Here is a 15,835-nt window from a genome sequence, read left to right on the forward strand (position 1 = left end):
TGTGGTTCATAAACACTGTAAAACACAGACTGCATCAAACCTCATTCAAAGCACCTTTTATTCCATCCATGCAGCACATCGTTGATCACACAAATGAAACATCACATTATTTTGGGGCTGAACGTCTCTTTCAAGGACGCTTTGCTAACCTCAGGAGCTGCATCAACCTGACCGAAGTAGTGGAGACTCTCCTACTCCTCCTCTCTTCCTCCTCCTCCTCTTCCTCCTCAAAAACCTTCACAGACCTGTTTCCAGTCTGACTCCATGTGCCTGCAGTTTTTACAAGAAGGTTTAATAAAATGTGCAGTTATATCTAAGTTAATAAACTTTAGCCTTTTGAAGTAAAAAGAAAAAACCCGCAAAAATGTGAATATGTGAATGAACAGACTGAATCATTGAGACACAAGAAAATCTGAAGGGTTCTAATAAAGTCTTAAAATAAATTAATGTTTCCATTTGTACAACACGGTTTTAGTTTTTATTGTTTTAGATTAACTTTAATGTTCTGAGCAAACAAAGAATAACTGCAAAAATTGAATTCCAATCTAGGTTCAGGTTTAGTGGGTTTAATAAGAGTCAGATTTATGTTACTGTTCACAGAACAACTGAATTGTTGTAAAATTGTTTGCAGCCAAAAGGTTAAAAATGCATCAAGGAATTGTGTCTAAGAATCTGTATTTATTACTGATGTTCATCATGGAAACACAAAGTCTTTAGACCCTCCAACTATCAGCACACAGAGGTACGAGAGATCGTCCAGTAACATTATTTTCTGTTTATCTCTAATCTAGAATCTAACCTGCTCCGGTGCAGCTACATCATTCATCATGGTGATTTACCCCAATAAGAAGTGAACCTATGCCGTCACACAGAAAACCAAAATTCTGCTTTTTAGCACAGACCTCCAGGGTCAAACATCCAAAGCACCAGACAGTGCAGGAGACAGGCTGGTGTGACAGAGGAGGAGGCTCTGGACAGGGGGAGATGGAGGCAGACGACTCCTAAAGAGGGCAGCCAGAGGAGGAGGAAGACGACTCTAACGACCAGAATAACTTTGTCTCAAACAGCTTATTGACTATTTGAACAGATGTGAACCACACAGCAGCTTTAACATCCATAAACAAACACTAATCAATACAACAGTTTTAACCTGAAACTCTTGAACTGTTCATATGTCCATTAAAGTGGGCATACTGGCCCATTGCACATATTTTTTTTCTTGAACATTATTAGAGTTTAAAAAGTTCTTATGTGACCTCATACTGAGCCGTGGTGCAGCCCCTCAGTTCATCTCAGACTGTCTCACACAAACAGGAGCTTCTGTGCTCAGATAAATCCAAGAGCAGAAAGAAGTGTGAAATGATTACTGTAGTGTACTCACAGGGATTATTGTACATACACTGACGTCATCATTTAATCATTGACCATGTTTAATGAGGACGGAGGAGCAGATACAGCCTCAGTTGTGTGTGTGTGTGTGTGTGTGTGCGCGCGCAGCTGTCTTTGACCTTAAAGCTGCAGCTGTTGTAGGGTCCTTTCTCTTTACCTCAGCCTAACCTTTTTACAGTAATATGCCATCTCTGCTCATTAATCTTTCTTCTGTCCGCGTTTCTGTGTAACTGTCGCTGTTAAACAATTTCAATCTAAAAGGCGGTGATGTTGCGACATATCACACCGGAAGTGCAGTTATGGTTTACTACTTTAAGAGAACAGAAACTCAAAGTGTTTGGAGTGCGTCAGTGCGCTGGGAGGAGGAGTGGCTCCGATCTCCTGTTTTTTAAGAGATGCTGTAACGTTTGATCCTCAGAGGATTTGTGCAGACATGGAGCTTCTACCACTTCTGTTTCTGAGCTTCTGTTTCCTGACTTTGTCCGGACTGACGTTTGGTGCTGAATCCGGTAAGAAACTCGCTGATTTAGACTGATCATGTGTGCAGGCGCAGTCACGTTTCACAGCAGCGGATGGAGCTTTAACGCTGCTCAGGCTGCTGCGTTAGTGGGTGGATGACTGCGGCATCTACACCTGTAACATCAGCTTTTAACGCAGCCGCGTTTTAGAGTAAAATAATGAGAGGGCAGATTAATGTGCAGCATCTTCAACAATGAAACGAAATTATTCTATTTAGTGTTTATGATCAGTTATCAGACATTCTCATTGGTCCATCCTGACGTGTTTTAACCTGTAAACACATTTCTGCTTTCATCCTGCTGACACGGTGTGACGTTTGTTTGTGACTGAATGCGATTTTTTAATGCATCCAAAGTTTTACGTTCTCTTAAAGTGAGTCGACAACAATAAAATGACTCATAGAATAGAGAATAATTAACCACACACACACACACACACACACACACACACACACACTCTCTCTCTCTCTCTCTCTCTCTCTCTCTCTGTCTCTCTTCCTGTTTCTGAGTTGTAGCTCTTTAGCCCCTGGTACTCTTTTTTCCTCACACTCCTTGTTCCTGTCACTGTCTTCTGTCACATCTGCAGTTTTCTGCTCCTTGTTACCCACCACAGTATCTGGTTGGTTGTTCAGTAGCTGCTTGTCCGTGTGGAACTGAAGCCCCTCATAACCACAGCCCTGCTGTTCTCAACCATCATTGGTGGTGTTGGAGCTATTTGTTCTTATTTTTTATTATTTTGAAATTAGTTAAAGTTTGTTGTTAGTTTACTTATATTTTGGGGTTTATTTGTAGGTTAATATTTTGTTTCAATGTTTTGTTTGTTTGATGTTACCTTGTTAAATTAGTCAGTAAGAGCTGTAGGGCCATTTTGTTTCTATAAATAAAGAGACTGGTATAGGACCAGCATGCACTGGGGTGGGCCTCTGGTTTTTTACCAGAGCAGGAGAAGCAGCAGGAAGTAACAAAAAATGGATCTTGTTATTGCCAAACTGGATAAATAAACCATAAAAACTCAACTTTCAAGTTTGGACAGTGGACTTCTTTTGCCTGCGTACGAAACATTATCTCAGTGCAGCAGTGGCTTGTGGACTTTAAATTGTGGGACGTTTGGTTTGTCAAAAGTAAAGGAATTGCCACTACAGGTGGTGTCTCCCATCGGGACATTTGGACTTCCAGTTCAATGCAGCACAGATGTTCTTGTACACTTTCCCAGCCACTTGGTTGTGGCGCTCACTGTACGCTATCCCAGATGTAAGATGGGACAGTTTTAAAAAATCTTGTGTTAGAAAGTCTCCAGGACATTTTTGCACAGTCTGCAGCGTGGATCCTGTAGGCTGTGGTAGACTCCTGCCTCTGTGGATCTGGTGCTAGTATGATCAGAGCCTCTGTGCTGTTCTTTTGCCCGGGTCAATGTTCACATCTCTGAGCATCGCCTCTGATATTGTAAGCCTGGGGACTTGTGCCCTCAGTTGGGTGGTTACCTTGAATTTGGGCACAATCTCCATCTTCAGCTCAGTAGATGTATCTGTGATTGGAGGTAGCTGGGCATCATCTAGTTCAGATCCACTCCTCCTTTCTTCCAGGGTCGGCTCATTATCTCCATGCTGCTCACTATTGATCCCACTGTGTCCTGGACTGGGACAAAAAAATTGGCCCTGGCAGTTTTGGCCCAGGTGACCCACTGTGATCAGTTACCCAGGTTAAATGTATGCATATAAAGCAATGATAACACTGAGTAGTTCATGCAAAAAACAAGGAAATCGAACAATTAGTCATATAATTACATTATTTTCTGTTTAAAAGATGCATTACTTAGCAGGACTTGGGTAAGTAAAATAGGTCTTTGTGTCTCTCTCCTTCACTTCTACCCCAACAGTCTGGCCCAACTACAGACAGGGGTGATGGCAGTTAATGTTGTTAGCTAGTGCTAACCACAGCAGCTACGTGGAACCTCCAGGGTTTGTTAAAAGTGTTGGTCGTACTGCTGGTGACGGTGTAGCAGCAGTGACTATTAACGTCTCCATGAACTTGACACATTTGGCTGCATCTGTTTCTATTTTTTTTCTGTTTCTCTCTCAGCTTTTCAGCTCCACTTTGTTTTTCTTTTCTTCGTCCATCTTTATCAAATACTTCTTCCACACTAAACTCTGTTCTGCAAGGTGCACCAGTGCACAGAGAAGGTGGTGGAGGGGTATTAAGAAATTTGACTGGCAAACCAGTGTCAGTAATGACAATGAGTGAATGGGCTGCTGTCAGTGTTTGTACCCTTCAAGCCGACCGGTAGCCTGAATAATTATATTGACAAGGAAAAGAAAATTGACCCATCCGGCCAGATTACCAGTCCAGCCCTGATCCCACTGAGCTGTGGGCTCTGGATCTCCAGTCTCAATAGCAGCTGTTTTCTGCTAATGTTGCGCTGAGTTACTGGATGCTGTCAGTGTAGATGTTGGCTTTCTACTCATCCATAGGTCTCTCATGCATAACATATGATTTTATTATTTTCTTAACTCTTTCAGGTCTCTGTTCGTGTTTTAGTCCCAGTTCTCAGAGCGAGTGATTCAATGAGTGAAGAGGCCCCGTAGGATTAATATGACTACAGAGATGAACATAGGTTCCATTTCCATTTCCTGAAGTTTTCTACAGTCAGAGTTAAAACTTTTTGTGGCCCATTAACATGAGGCTGTTACTGACTCTGATGTGCAGGTTCAAACTGGCAGGAAGATTTTTGAGAGCTCAGCTGGTGAAAAGGACACAGACTGGATGTGTTTCAAAGGGACAGGGTTATGTTCACTTTATCTTTCTTTCATTTTTTATGCACCTGCCACACTTTAATAGAAATATCATCCCAGAAAAACTGCAAGACCAAAATGCTCATGAGACACTTGAACTGAGAGGCAACATCTTCTACTTTCTGAAACTCCAGATGTTTATGAGTTTAATACGTTTCTTGTTATCTTGCCAAATTCTCCTGAGCCCCCAACTGTGTTTGTTTTCCCCATAACAGAAAAGTATGAAGATCTTTGCATGAAATCAGAAATTAAGAAATGAGTTCACAATCTTTCCGCATCAACCGGATGCAGACATATTAGCAGAAGTCCATTTACAGAGAGAGAGGGAGAGAGTTCACTTTATTGGGCCTCTCCCTCTGTGTTCTGTCAGTGATGCAGCACTTTGTTCAGTGAGCATCGTATAGAGCAGTTAGCAGCATTTGAAATTATGTTTAACAAGCAAAGCAAAAACCTGCTGCTGAAAGGAAGAAGGAGAGCAGAGAGCAGGACGAGGACTTTGGATTTGAGCTGTGCTATCTACTGTACAATATAAAGCGCCTTGAGGCGACTTTTGTTGTGATTTGGCGCTATATAAGTAAAATTGAATTGAATTGAATTGAATTGAACTGTGCTGTCAGAGACTTTGCTGAGTACAAAGATGAAAATTAGATATTTGAATACTTTGTTTTTTGTTTTTGAAGCTGTTGCTGTTATTGATTATTGCTATATGATTAGAGCATGTTTGTGTGCTTAAAAAAAAAACAACAAAAAAAAACAGCTGCCCTGAATACTGAGATACTGGGAATCAGTATTTTTGAGACTGAAGATGATGAATAATACAGGAAACACAAAAATAATCATTTTTCAGTATCATCAAATATACAGATATGGACCCTTCAATTAAAAAGAAAGTAAGGACTTTAAACTGACAATAAACATTTACTGAAAATTAACTCATGGAAATCAGACACTGCTTTTTAATTGTGGTTCAGCAGAATGATTAAAAAATTAAATTGTCCTGGACACAAATGGTCCCCTTAATTATGTTACAACACAATCTTCGGAGGTGATCATTGTAATGAAGCGAGTTTTGTAACCCTCAGTGACACTTCTGCACTCGTCAACGCTCCTCAGGAGCAAACTGCTTCAACTGTCTCAGGTTTGAAGGTTGCCTTTTGGAGACTACGTTTCACTCCAGGATGCCTTGATACTCTTGAGATTTTTAAGACACTCTGTGCCAAATGCACCAAAGCATACCCAAGAACATAACCGAGCCTCCTCCATGTTTCAGAGAAGGCACTGTGTTATTTTCTTTATAAGCTTCATTTTTGCATCTGTGAACATAGAGCTGATGTGACATTGCAGAAAATGACTAAAGTGTCCTCCTCGGTCGTCTTCCATTAAGTCCACTTTAGCTCAAACCACAGATGGTGTGATTTGACACTTTAGTGCACCTCTAATATCTTATCTCTTGAAACTTAGTGATGAAATTTGTCATCAGATTTCCTCTTGTGTTCATGTTCAGGGTGGCTACAGTCTTGTGGGCATACCAACTTAATACAGTACAGTGTACTGTAGTCACAGGAATTGTTTGGAGACAGTCTTATAGCTTTTACCTTTTACATGCTTGTCTTTAATTGTCTGTCTCATCACCTGAGACAGCTCTGTCCTTAGCTCACTTTTCACCTTTTAAATAGGCAGACTGATTACAAGTTAGAAATATATCTGTGACAATAATTACAGGACACGCCTCGGTTTAACATCCCGATAGTCATCTTATTTTTACTCTTTTCTAGAGGTACCATCATTTTTGTCCAGGCCAGTATAATTAGTTTGTTTATATGAAGGAGAACTGAGCTAAAAATATCTGATTTTTATAGGGAAAATGTTTGCTGATTATATTTTTGTGGCTTTATTTTTCTTTCATAATTAGTAAAAATCAAGCGTGAACTTTCTTCTGATTGGCTGTCTCTGACTCATAAATGACTCTCATTCTATCCTCATCACTTTGTATCTGAACACACTGTTTAATTCATGTTTTGTCTTTCAGGACCACCTGACACCAGAGTGATTGTGATGGAAGATGACGATGTCATTTTACCCTGCTCCCTCAGCACCAATCAGAACATTGAGAAAGAACTGTTTGTCTGGAAAAAGGAAGGAACAGTTCCACAAAAGGAGGTGTTCATGTATGTTGGGGGCAAACATTACAATAATGGCCTCCCAGGTCAAGACGAGCAGTTCAGAGATCGAGTTTCACATTTTCCTGAAGAGCTGAAGTACGGCAATGCCTCCATAAGGATAAAACAAACAAAGCTGGAGGACAAAGGAATCTACACCTGTATATTCCCAGACATAAAGCCCAGTGGAAAAACATCCCGCATTGAGCTTGTTGTTGGTGAGTGCTGCTATAAATCAGCTAGCTGATTATTTACAGGTGAAAATGTCAGCATGCACATCTGGCAGGGCCTCACCCCTGCAGCACATCTGCAGTGATATTTGCAATATTTGGTAAATAAAACCCATACCTTCCCATGTGCATGCTGCTCCTGCACCTGTCTATTTATCTAGACAAAAAATAGAATAAATAAAATAAACTATAAACACTGACCAAATAAATGTTTATTTTTCCTTATATTTCAGACATACAGCTGTTTAAAGTGTTTTCTGACTGTGTGACTATATTACATTCACGACCATAAACCAGACTCATGTGTTAACAAATGCAACAGGTTGCATTTACATCTGAAAGTGACTTTGGCTGTAGTGAGAGCAGAAAAGAGAGTGTGTTCCAAAATCATCTTCACTGTAAACTTCTTTGCGAAACACTTTTCAGACCACTATTCAGGAGGGCAACTGCAAGTCAGTAATTGTCACAACGGGACTGCACGGACTCACGCGCAGGCTCTAAGTTTTGAAAACACAAGAGTCTTTATTACAGCAACACCAGGTGATCTATTTACAAAGGTGAGGGGAAAGCCAGGCTCCGGGGGTCCACACACAAATGGGGAAAGACGCTGAAAGTCCACACACACTCTGTCCACGCCTCACGCTCCTCTTCACAATCCACGCACACTCGATCGCTCGGGAAACACAAGGGTTGGTCCAGGGAATCTGTACACAGAGACACAAAGGGATTACAAAGGAAGATCGCTGAGAAACACTCTAGAGTGAACTGAGCTGGGGTTACACTGACGAGGGTCGGCAACGGTCCAGCGACGAGAAACACAGAGCCGCCATCTTAAAAAGGAGCTGGAACACTCTCAGGTGATGAGCCACAGGTGCGTGATTGCGACCAGGTGCGTGGGCCAAGGGCAGGAGCCCACAGGTGAGCTCCGCCCAGGCAGAGGGAGGAGGGGGAGACAGGAAGGGGGAGAGGAGGGGGAGACAGGAAGGGGAGAGCAGGAACAAAAATGAAAATAAAAACATATGTAGCCATACTGAGCCGACCGGGTAGGCACAGGGACCCAGACAGTAATTCTATATTTATCTAAACCTGTACAAAAGCACGGTGAAATGTTTCTGTAAATGAAATTAAAATTTAACAAATGTGAAACTACTCTGAAAGTAAGCTTTAAATAGATCTGGTCTCATTGTTGTCTTGTGGAGAACTTTCTTGGCTAATATTTGCTTAAATGTACTTTTATTATAATTATTCTAAAAAATAATAGCCAGCAGCCCGGCTATTGTTTAACATACATGTAACCTGTTTTTACAGAGCAATGGAACCCCATTGCTCACTATTCCCATTTGGTCCCCATTATGATTAAAAAAATTTTGTCCTTCAGGTTCCGAAATCAAAGTGGTTGGAGAAGGAAGTGACGCCATCCTACCCTGCTCACTCAACACCAAAGAGAGTGTTGTACAAAAACTGTTTGACTGGAGGAAAAAAGCACCAAATAGACAGGAGGTGTTTATGTACAACGGTGGCATTCATTACAATAACGGCCTTCCAGGTCAAGACGAGCACTTCAGAGGACGGGTCTCACATTTTCCACTAGAGCTGCAGTTTGGTAACGCCTCCATCATCATCAGAAACACCACGGTGGCTGACAGTGGAGTCTACACCTGTGATTTTCCACGTCTGCAACCAGAACAAACATTCAGCATTAAACTTGTTGTTGGTGAGTATTTTAGTTTTGAAGCATACTGAAAAACAAAATACAAATTCACTCACTTTTTTGTTGAGGTATGCTTACAGATACAAAGCAAAAAACTACGTGTAACAGGGCTCTAGAGTTTATCAATGGTGTGACTAAAAAAATCCTAGGTTGCACCGGTGCGACCAACTTTTCGAGTAAAAAAAAAAATTTTAAAAGTCTCCGCAACTCTGAAAGTCTCCGTGTGGTCAACAACAGACACTCATTATGCCCCTATCGTGGTTTAAACCAATCAGAGATAGTCAGGGCGTGATCTCTCTGATTGGCCGTGTTTCAGATATTCCTGTAGTCCAGGGGTGGGCAACTCCAGGCCTTGAGGGCCGGTGTCCTGCCGATTTTAGATCTCACCTTGGTTCAACACACCTGAATCGCATGATTAGTTCGTTACCAGACCTCTGGAGAACTTCAGGACATGTTGAGGAGCTAATTCAGCCATTTAAATCAGCTGTGTTGGTTCAAGGACACATCTAAAACCTGCAGGGACACCAGCCCTCAAGGCCTGGAGTTGCCCACCCCTGCTGTAGTCCTACACGTGTGTACGTTTGAAAGTGCAGGCAGATAGAGGGAGGTGAGCATAGCTGGAGTGGTGGGCTGATGGTAATTTTTCATTTTTATGGGCCGATGTTGTTGTTGTTTTCCCTGTAATGGTGTAAACGGTGAAAGGTGGCGGATTGGACAGATGCTGGCAGATGTGTAAAAATAACTCAATTGTTTGGTAGTGGCTATGGTGGAGCTTTCACAGATTCAGTAACATTAGCAAGTGGTGGAGGCCAGCAGGTGGATGAGAGAAAGGGGAGGCAGGAGGAGGAGAGACCCAAGGCGTCCGCCGGTCCGAGCGTCAGGTGAACTGAACTTCAGGTAAGAAGTTATGATCTGCAGTCTATCCGGGTCAGATATAAACCAAGTTTAGGGGTAATTTATTTTCATTGTGTTGACTTTTTACAGTCAGTTACAACACGTACTAGCTAGCATGACGGAGTTTCTATACAGCTGGGTGGGTGCTATGATGTTACTGATAGTGAACTTTATTTTATTCATAAGGTTAATTAGTAGAGTTGCCAACCCTCCCGTAAAAAACTGAATCCTCTCGTTAATATTACGCTATTCGTATTGAGCTGAAAATAAACGCGATTTGTCCCGGTCTTCAGCTAGAATGGGGGGAAAAAAAAGACCCAAAGGTGGAGTTATTCTGTCTTTATGCTGTCAGCTGCCTCTTCTTCTCTCTCCTGTTCCTACTTCAATCATGAAACTGATCAAATCAGCTGATCGGCTTTTCTCTCTTGCTTGTTTGTGTAGCCCAGTGGCAAACAGATGCAATTAGAGACTGTTTATTGTAATTATTATTAAAGGTGTTTTATTCTTTTCAGTTAAAAACACTCAAATTGGAGAGAGACTCTAAAGGAAAAATCCAAATTATTTTGTATGGAATTGCATTATTTGTGTTATTTATTTATTTTTGTTTCTTAAAGGTTATTTTTTGACCTGGATACAAATGCAGTTCATCCAATGGGATTGTTTGTCCCGCCTTGTGTTTTCATGTTTGGTTGCGCTGCTAAGGCTGCTTAGACCACACGCGCCATAGCTGTACCTGTGGGGAAAACGGGATTGTTTGTCCCGCCTTGTGTTTTCATGTTTGGTTGCGCTGCTAAGGCTGCTTAGACCACACGCGCCATAGCTGTACCTGTGGGGAAAACGTGGTAGCTGTTGGTGTCTGCTTGATTAGCCGCCAGATTTGGATAGCCAAGCTAGTTTTATGAATACGGTGCTTTGCACTGGTGAGTAACGAAACTGTTATAGCCGCTGATCGGCATCCTGAAATGTTAACGTTGTTCGCTTCAAAAACGAACGCTAATGGTGACGGTACTATGCAAGTAGCTAGCGGGCACTAGCTAAACGCACACTCCCGTTGTTAAGTGTTAAAAACATATTAGCTGTTGTTAGGTTAAAGAAAAAACTGTATGTCTATCTGTTGAATTGAAATGTTTTATTGTGTTACTTTTATTCATCACTGTTGTTACTTGACAGTAAGCAGAGTATATTGAGTTTGCTGCTTTTAATGAGCAGTGTGAATTGCTTTAATGATTGGTGATAGCTACATTGCCATGTAATGAAAACATTTAGAATTTGATTAGTTGTACAACATTAGAAATAAGACTTGAAACACATTTTGTTCATGCTTTATACCTTAAACAGAAGTGTTGTTAGTTAAGTGTGAACAATGTTCAATTGAAGTAATTCTGACCTCACTCTTAGGTCAGGTTTTTGAGTTGGAGAAAGAAGCCGAGACTCCCGGAGAACTTTGGATTACAGACTTTGTGGAAACCGCAGAAGAGGAATAATTTTCCATTGCAATGGATGGCGAGCCACAGCCCATTTGGAACTGAATCTTGAAGTCTGGTTGCCTGAACTGTGGTAGGACAAGACTGTGCAAACCATACACCGATCGTGGATTGAACTCACCAATAACTCACCAGATCACCAAACAGGCCTGATCTGGATCCTATTGACACTTTAAAAGACCCGGGTCTAACATTCGTTTCTTTTTATTTTGGGTATCTGTGCGCGCACACACAATTTTGGGTATTATTGTCAAATGCAATACAGTGCATAACTTTGAAATACAGTTTGAAATACAGTTAACCCATTGCTTCATCATTTGCAGTTGTGTTTTCATTGTGGTTACCCATCCTCTGGGCTCCTGTCGCTCGGACCAATCGGTGGTCGCGTTACAGGGACGCACTCGACGACGCAGACTGGGACATGTTCAGGAACAGCTCCGATGATGACGTCAACGTGTTTACGGAAGCGGTGGTGGGATTCATCGGGAAACTAGCGGATGATACCGTGGAGACAAAGACCATCACACGCGTTTCCCAACCAGAAGCCGTGGGTGGATAAAACCATCCGCGACGCTCTGAGATCCCGCACCGCTGCCTACAACACGGGACTCGCGACGGGGACATGGACCGTACAAAGCCGCGTCTTATGGCGTGCGGAAGGCGGTGAAAGAGGCGAAGCAGCGCTACGGGGAGGAAACTAGAGTCACAACTCCAACAGAGTGACTCTAGGAGCCTGTGGCGGGATTAAGGACAATAACGGACTATAAAGCACCAACAACCGGTTTGTGTAACGCGGACGGGACTCTGGCAGACGAGCTGAACACTTTCTATGCTCGCTTCGAGGCTGCAGCTAAGGACTACAACGATGCTAGCGCTTAGCGGCGCTAACGGCTGCAGACAGGAAGATACTGCCAACACGGAAGCGTGCTCGTCATCTCTGAGCATGACGTGAGGAGAGCCTTCAAGAGAGTGAACACCAGGAAAGCAGCAGGACCAGACGGCATCCCAGGTCGTATCCTCAGGGACTGCGCACCAGCTAGCACCTGTGTTCACTGAGATATTCAACATCTCTTTATCTCAGTCGGTGATCCCCACATGCTTCAAGGAGTCCATCATTGTTCCTGTCCCGAAGAAACCCCACCCTGCTTCTCTCAATGACTATCGCCTGTAGCCCTCACCTCAGTAGTGATGAAGTGCTTTGAACGCCTGGTCAGAGACTTCATCATTTCTTCACTACCAGACACACTGGACCCACTACAGTTCGCCACCGTCCAAATCGCTCCACAGACGATGCCATCTCTCATCTCCTCCACACATCACTCACGCACCTGGACACTAGAAGGGGAATTATGTTAAAATGCTCTTCATCGACTACAGCTCTGCATTTAATACCATAATCCCTCCACACTCACCACCAAACTGGAGCACCTGGGACTCAGCTCATCTATGTGTCAGTGGATCTCCAACTTCCTAACTGGCAGACCACAGGCAGTAAGGATGGGCGGACATGTCTCAGCCTCCACCACTCTCAGCACTGGAGCCCCCCCAGGGTGTGTTCTGAGCCCCTGCTGTACTCTTTGTACACATATGACTGTGTGGCCACTACCAGCTCCACCACCATCATCAAGTTTGCTGACGACACCGTCGTGGTGGGCCTTATCTCTGATAACAACGAGACGGGCCTACTTGAAGGAGGTTAGGAATCTGGAGACCTGGTGCCAGAGGAACAACCTCCTTCTAAACGTCAGTAAAACAAAGGAGTTGATAGTGGACTTCAGTACTAAGCAGGAGAGGAACTACCAGACCCCGTCATCAACGAAAGTGCCCAGTGGAGAGAGTGGACAGCTTCAAATACCTCGGAGTTCACATCACGCAGGACCTGTCATGGTCCTGTCACATCAACACCATAGTGAAAAAGGCCCGACAGCCGCCTCTACCACCTCAGACGCTTGAGAGACTTCCGACTGCCCTCCAAGGTGCTCAGGAACTTTTACACGTGCACCATAGAGAGCATCCTGACGGAAACATCTTAACCTGGTTCGGGAACAGCACCATGCAGGACAGACGAGCTCTACAGAGGGTTGTGCGATCAGCTGAGCGCACCATCCGCTCCGAGCTCCCTGACCTGCACTCAATCTACAGCAGGCGGTGCTGGACCAAGGCCAGGAAGATCGTGAAGGACCTCAGCCATCCCAACAACGGACTGTTCTCTCTGTTGAGGTCAGGAAAGCGATTCCGCTCCCTGAAGACCAACACAGAGAGACTGAGGAGGAGCTTCTTCCGCAGGCGATACGGTCTCTCAATCATCACACCACCACATAGAACGGACCCACATATATGGTTCTTACACACACACACTGGACAGTCTGGACTTTGTTTACACTTAATCACTTTAAGCATATTTGCACTGCACAAGACACCTACAATGTGGTTTGCACAACACTGGACATTATATTTCTCCATTTCCATTTAATACTTGTAAAATGCTGCTGTTATTGTATATATATTTATATTTCTTCATACATTCTTATATAATTCTATACTGTGTATTGTGTATTTTGCTGTACAGTTATTTTATTTTAAACTTTAATTCATATATATTTTATCTTATTCCTTCCCAGCTAAATTTACCCTTCATTCTAATTTGTGTTGTACAGTTATTTTATTTTCAACAAATTCATATATATATTTTATTTTATTCCTTCCTAGTTAAATTTACCCTTTTTAATTTTTATTTCCTATCTTATTCATAGCCTTTTCTTTTTTCCTTAGGTCACGAGCAGTTGTGTAAGCATTTCACTGCATATCGTACTGTGTATGACTGTGTATGTGACAAATAAAAATTTGAATTTGAATTTGAATTCCTGAAGTCTTCTGATTTGCCCATTGTTTATATATTTTGTTACATACTGGTTACAGTGTAAAAGTGGCGAGCCAGCCAGGAGCCTTGAATTAATGGGTGACGATAGTGAAGCATATTTTGTATGAGTGAGTTTTTGGTAAAACCGTCTATCTCACTAAAAGATGGAGTTTGTTGAAAAATTAGGTATTAAGGTCCCAAATGCTGTCATAGTGCGTGGTGTAACAGGATCAGAAAAGGATGAAGAGATTTTTGAGTTCTTAAAGCAGTACGGCTCTATTAGTAGGGTCCTCACCATTGATGATCAAGCATCTGAATTCAACAAGGATCAGATAGTGGAGTATAACTCAGGAGTAGCAGTGCAAACATTAGGACCCTTGTTGCCTTATGTCCACCCTTCAGCTGCCAATCCTGATGTAGTATTTTCTGTACATGCTTTGACAGATGTTTATTCCCAGAGAGTTGGGGAGTGTCACAGATACTTACCTGAGTGAACTACGAGGAATAGCCAAGCTAAGTGGGAAAGATTTTGAAGAGGTACTGAGAGAGGTGATGACAAAAATTGAAAAGTCTGTGGGTGTTGCGAAGAAAGTGTTGCCCTCAGTACTGAGGTTGAAATAGAGGAAGCTGATCATACTGGCAGGCCCAGCCAGGCCCCTGCTACTTTTAATGAATCAGCTGGTGTTTCAGTCTGTCCTAAGCTTGGCCACACTGATGATGAATATCACACACAAACTTTAAGCTCTGGAACCAAGAGATCCCTGACTCTAAATCCTGGTGAGCTTAACCCACCAGAAGTACAGAGAATTGTGGTTGAACACATTGTAAAAGAGGACGATAAGATGTCACGCACCCATTCCACCTTGAGATTGAGAGCTTTTTCGGGAAGATTCCCGGCCATATAATGAAGCCGATTATGATACTTGGCGCCTCATGCTGATTTAATGATGGAGGACACTTCTGTTTCTGACTTGGAGAAGACTCATAAAATTCTCGAGAGCCTCCTCATTCCTGCTTCAGATGTAGTTCGACATCTTGGACCCAAGCGCCACCATCTACCTATCTGCAATTATTGGAATCTGCCTTTGGCACAGTTGAGGACGGGAGGAATTGTTGGTGAGGTTCATGAACACGTTGCAAGATCCTGGAGAAAAGCCCTCATCTTACCTGCATCGCCTGCAGGTGGCATTGAACCGTACTGTACGCAGGGGAGGCGTACAGCCACAAGAGGTCGACAAACACCTCCTGAAACAATTTTACAGGGGTTGTTGGGATCATGATTTGCTTGCTGTCTTGCAGCTAGAACTTAAGGATAGACAACCCCATCACTTGCTGAGCTCTTGTTGCTGCTGCGTGCATCATGGAAAATAGGCAAGAAACAAAAACTAGTAGAATGAAACGGCACCTTGGTACTTCAAAACCTAAGGTTGTCTCCCATAGACAGAGTGTTCAGGAAACAAGCGAAACACAAGCTGAATCTGAATCAAGTGACCTAAGTAAGTTAAAGAAGCAAGTTGCTGACTTGAAGAGTCAATTGACAGCACTCATGAAACAAAAGAAAACCACTGCTTCTAAGAAAGACCACATGCAGAAAGATGAAACTAAAAAACCTGACCATGCAAAGACTGAACCAGGGCCCCCTCCACACAGCGCTTTAACTGTAAAGCCAAAACCGTGGTACTGTTTCCGTTGTGGGGAGGATGGTCATATTGTGGCCACCTGTGAGTCAGATCCAAATCCTGCCCTGGTAGCTGCAAAAAGGAAGGAACTGAGATTCCGCCAGCAGTTATGGGAAAGCCAA

At 42.9% G+C, this 15,835-nt stretch overlaps 1 protein-coding gene across 1 annotated transcript in view; it reads left to right on the top strand.

The window, feature by feature from the left end:
* Positions 1–1,598: 1,598 nt before the first annotated feature.
* LOC116332807 (CD276 antigen homolog) overlaps positions 1,599–15,835 on the top strand; it is a 47,179-nt gene continuing 32,942 nt past the window's right edge. Inside the window, exons 1-3 of the mRNA XM_039612688.1 lie at positions 1,599–1,898; positions 6,726–7,073; positions 8,464–8,799. Of these exons, the coding sequence (XP_039468622.1) occupies positions 1,823–1,898; positions 6,726–7,073; positions 8,464–8,799 (760 nt within the window). The 5' untranslated portion in view covers positions 1,599–1,822. The remainder of the gene's footprint in view (positions 1,899–6,725; positions 7,074–8,463; positions 8,800–15,835) is intronic.

This window comes from Oreochromis aureus, linkage group 5 (genome assembly GCF_013358895.1).
Source record: "Oreochromis aureus strain Israel breed Guangdong linkage group 5, ZZ_aureus, whole genome shotgun sequence".
Taxonomy (NCBI): domain Eukaryota; kingdom Metazoa; phylum Chordata; class Actinopteri; order Cichliformes; family Cichlidae; genus Oreochromis; species Oreochromis aureus.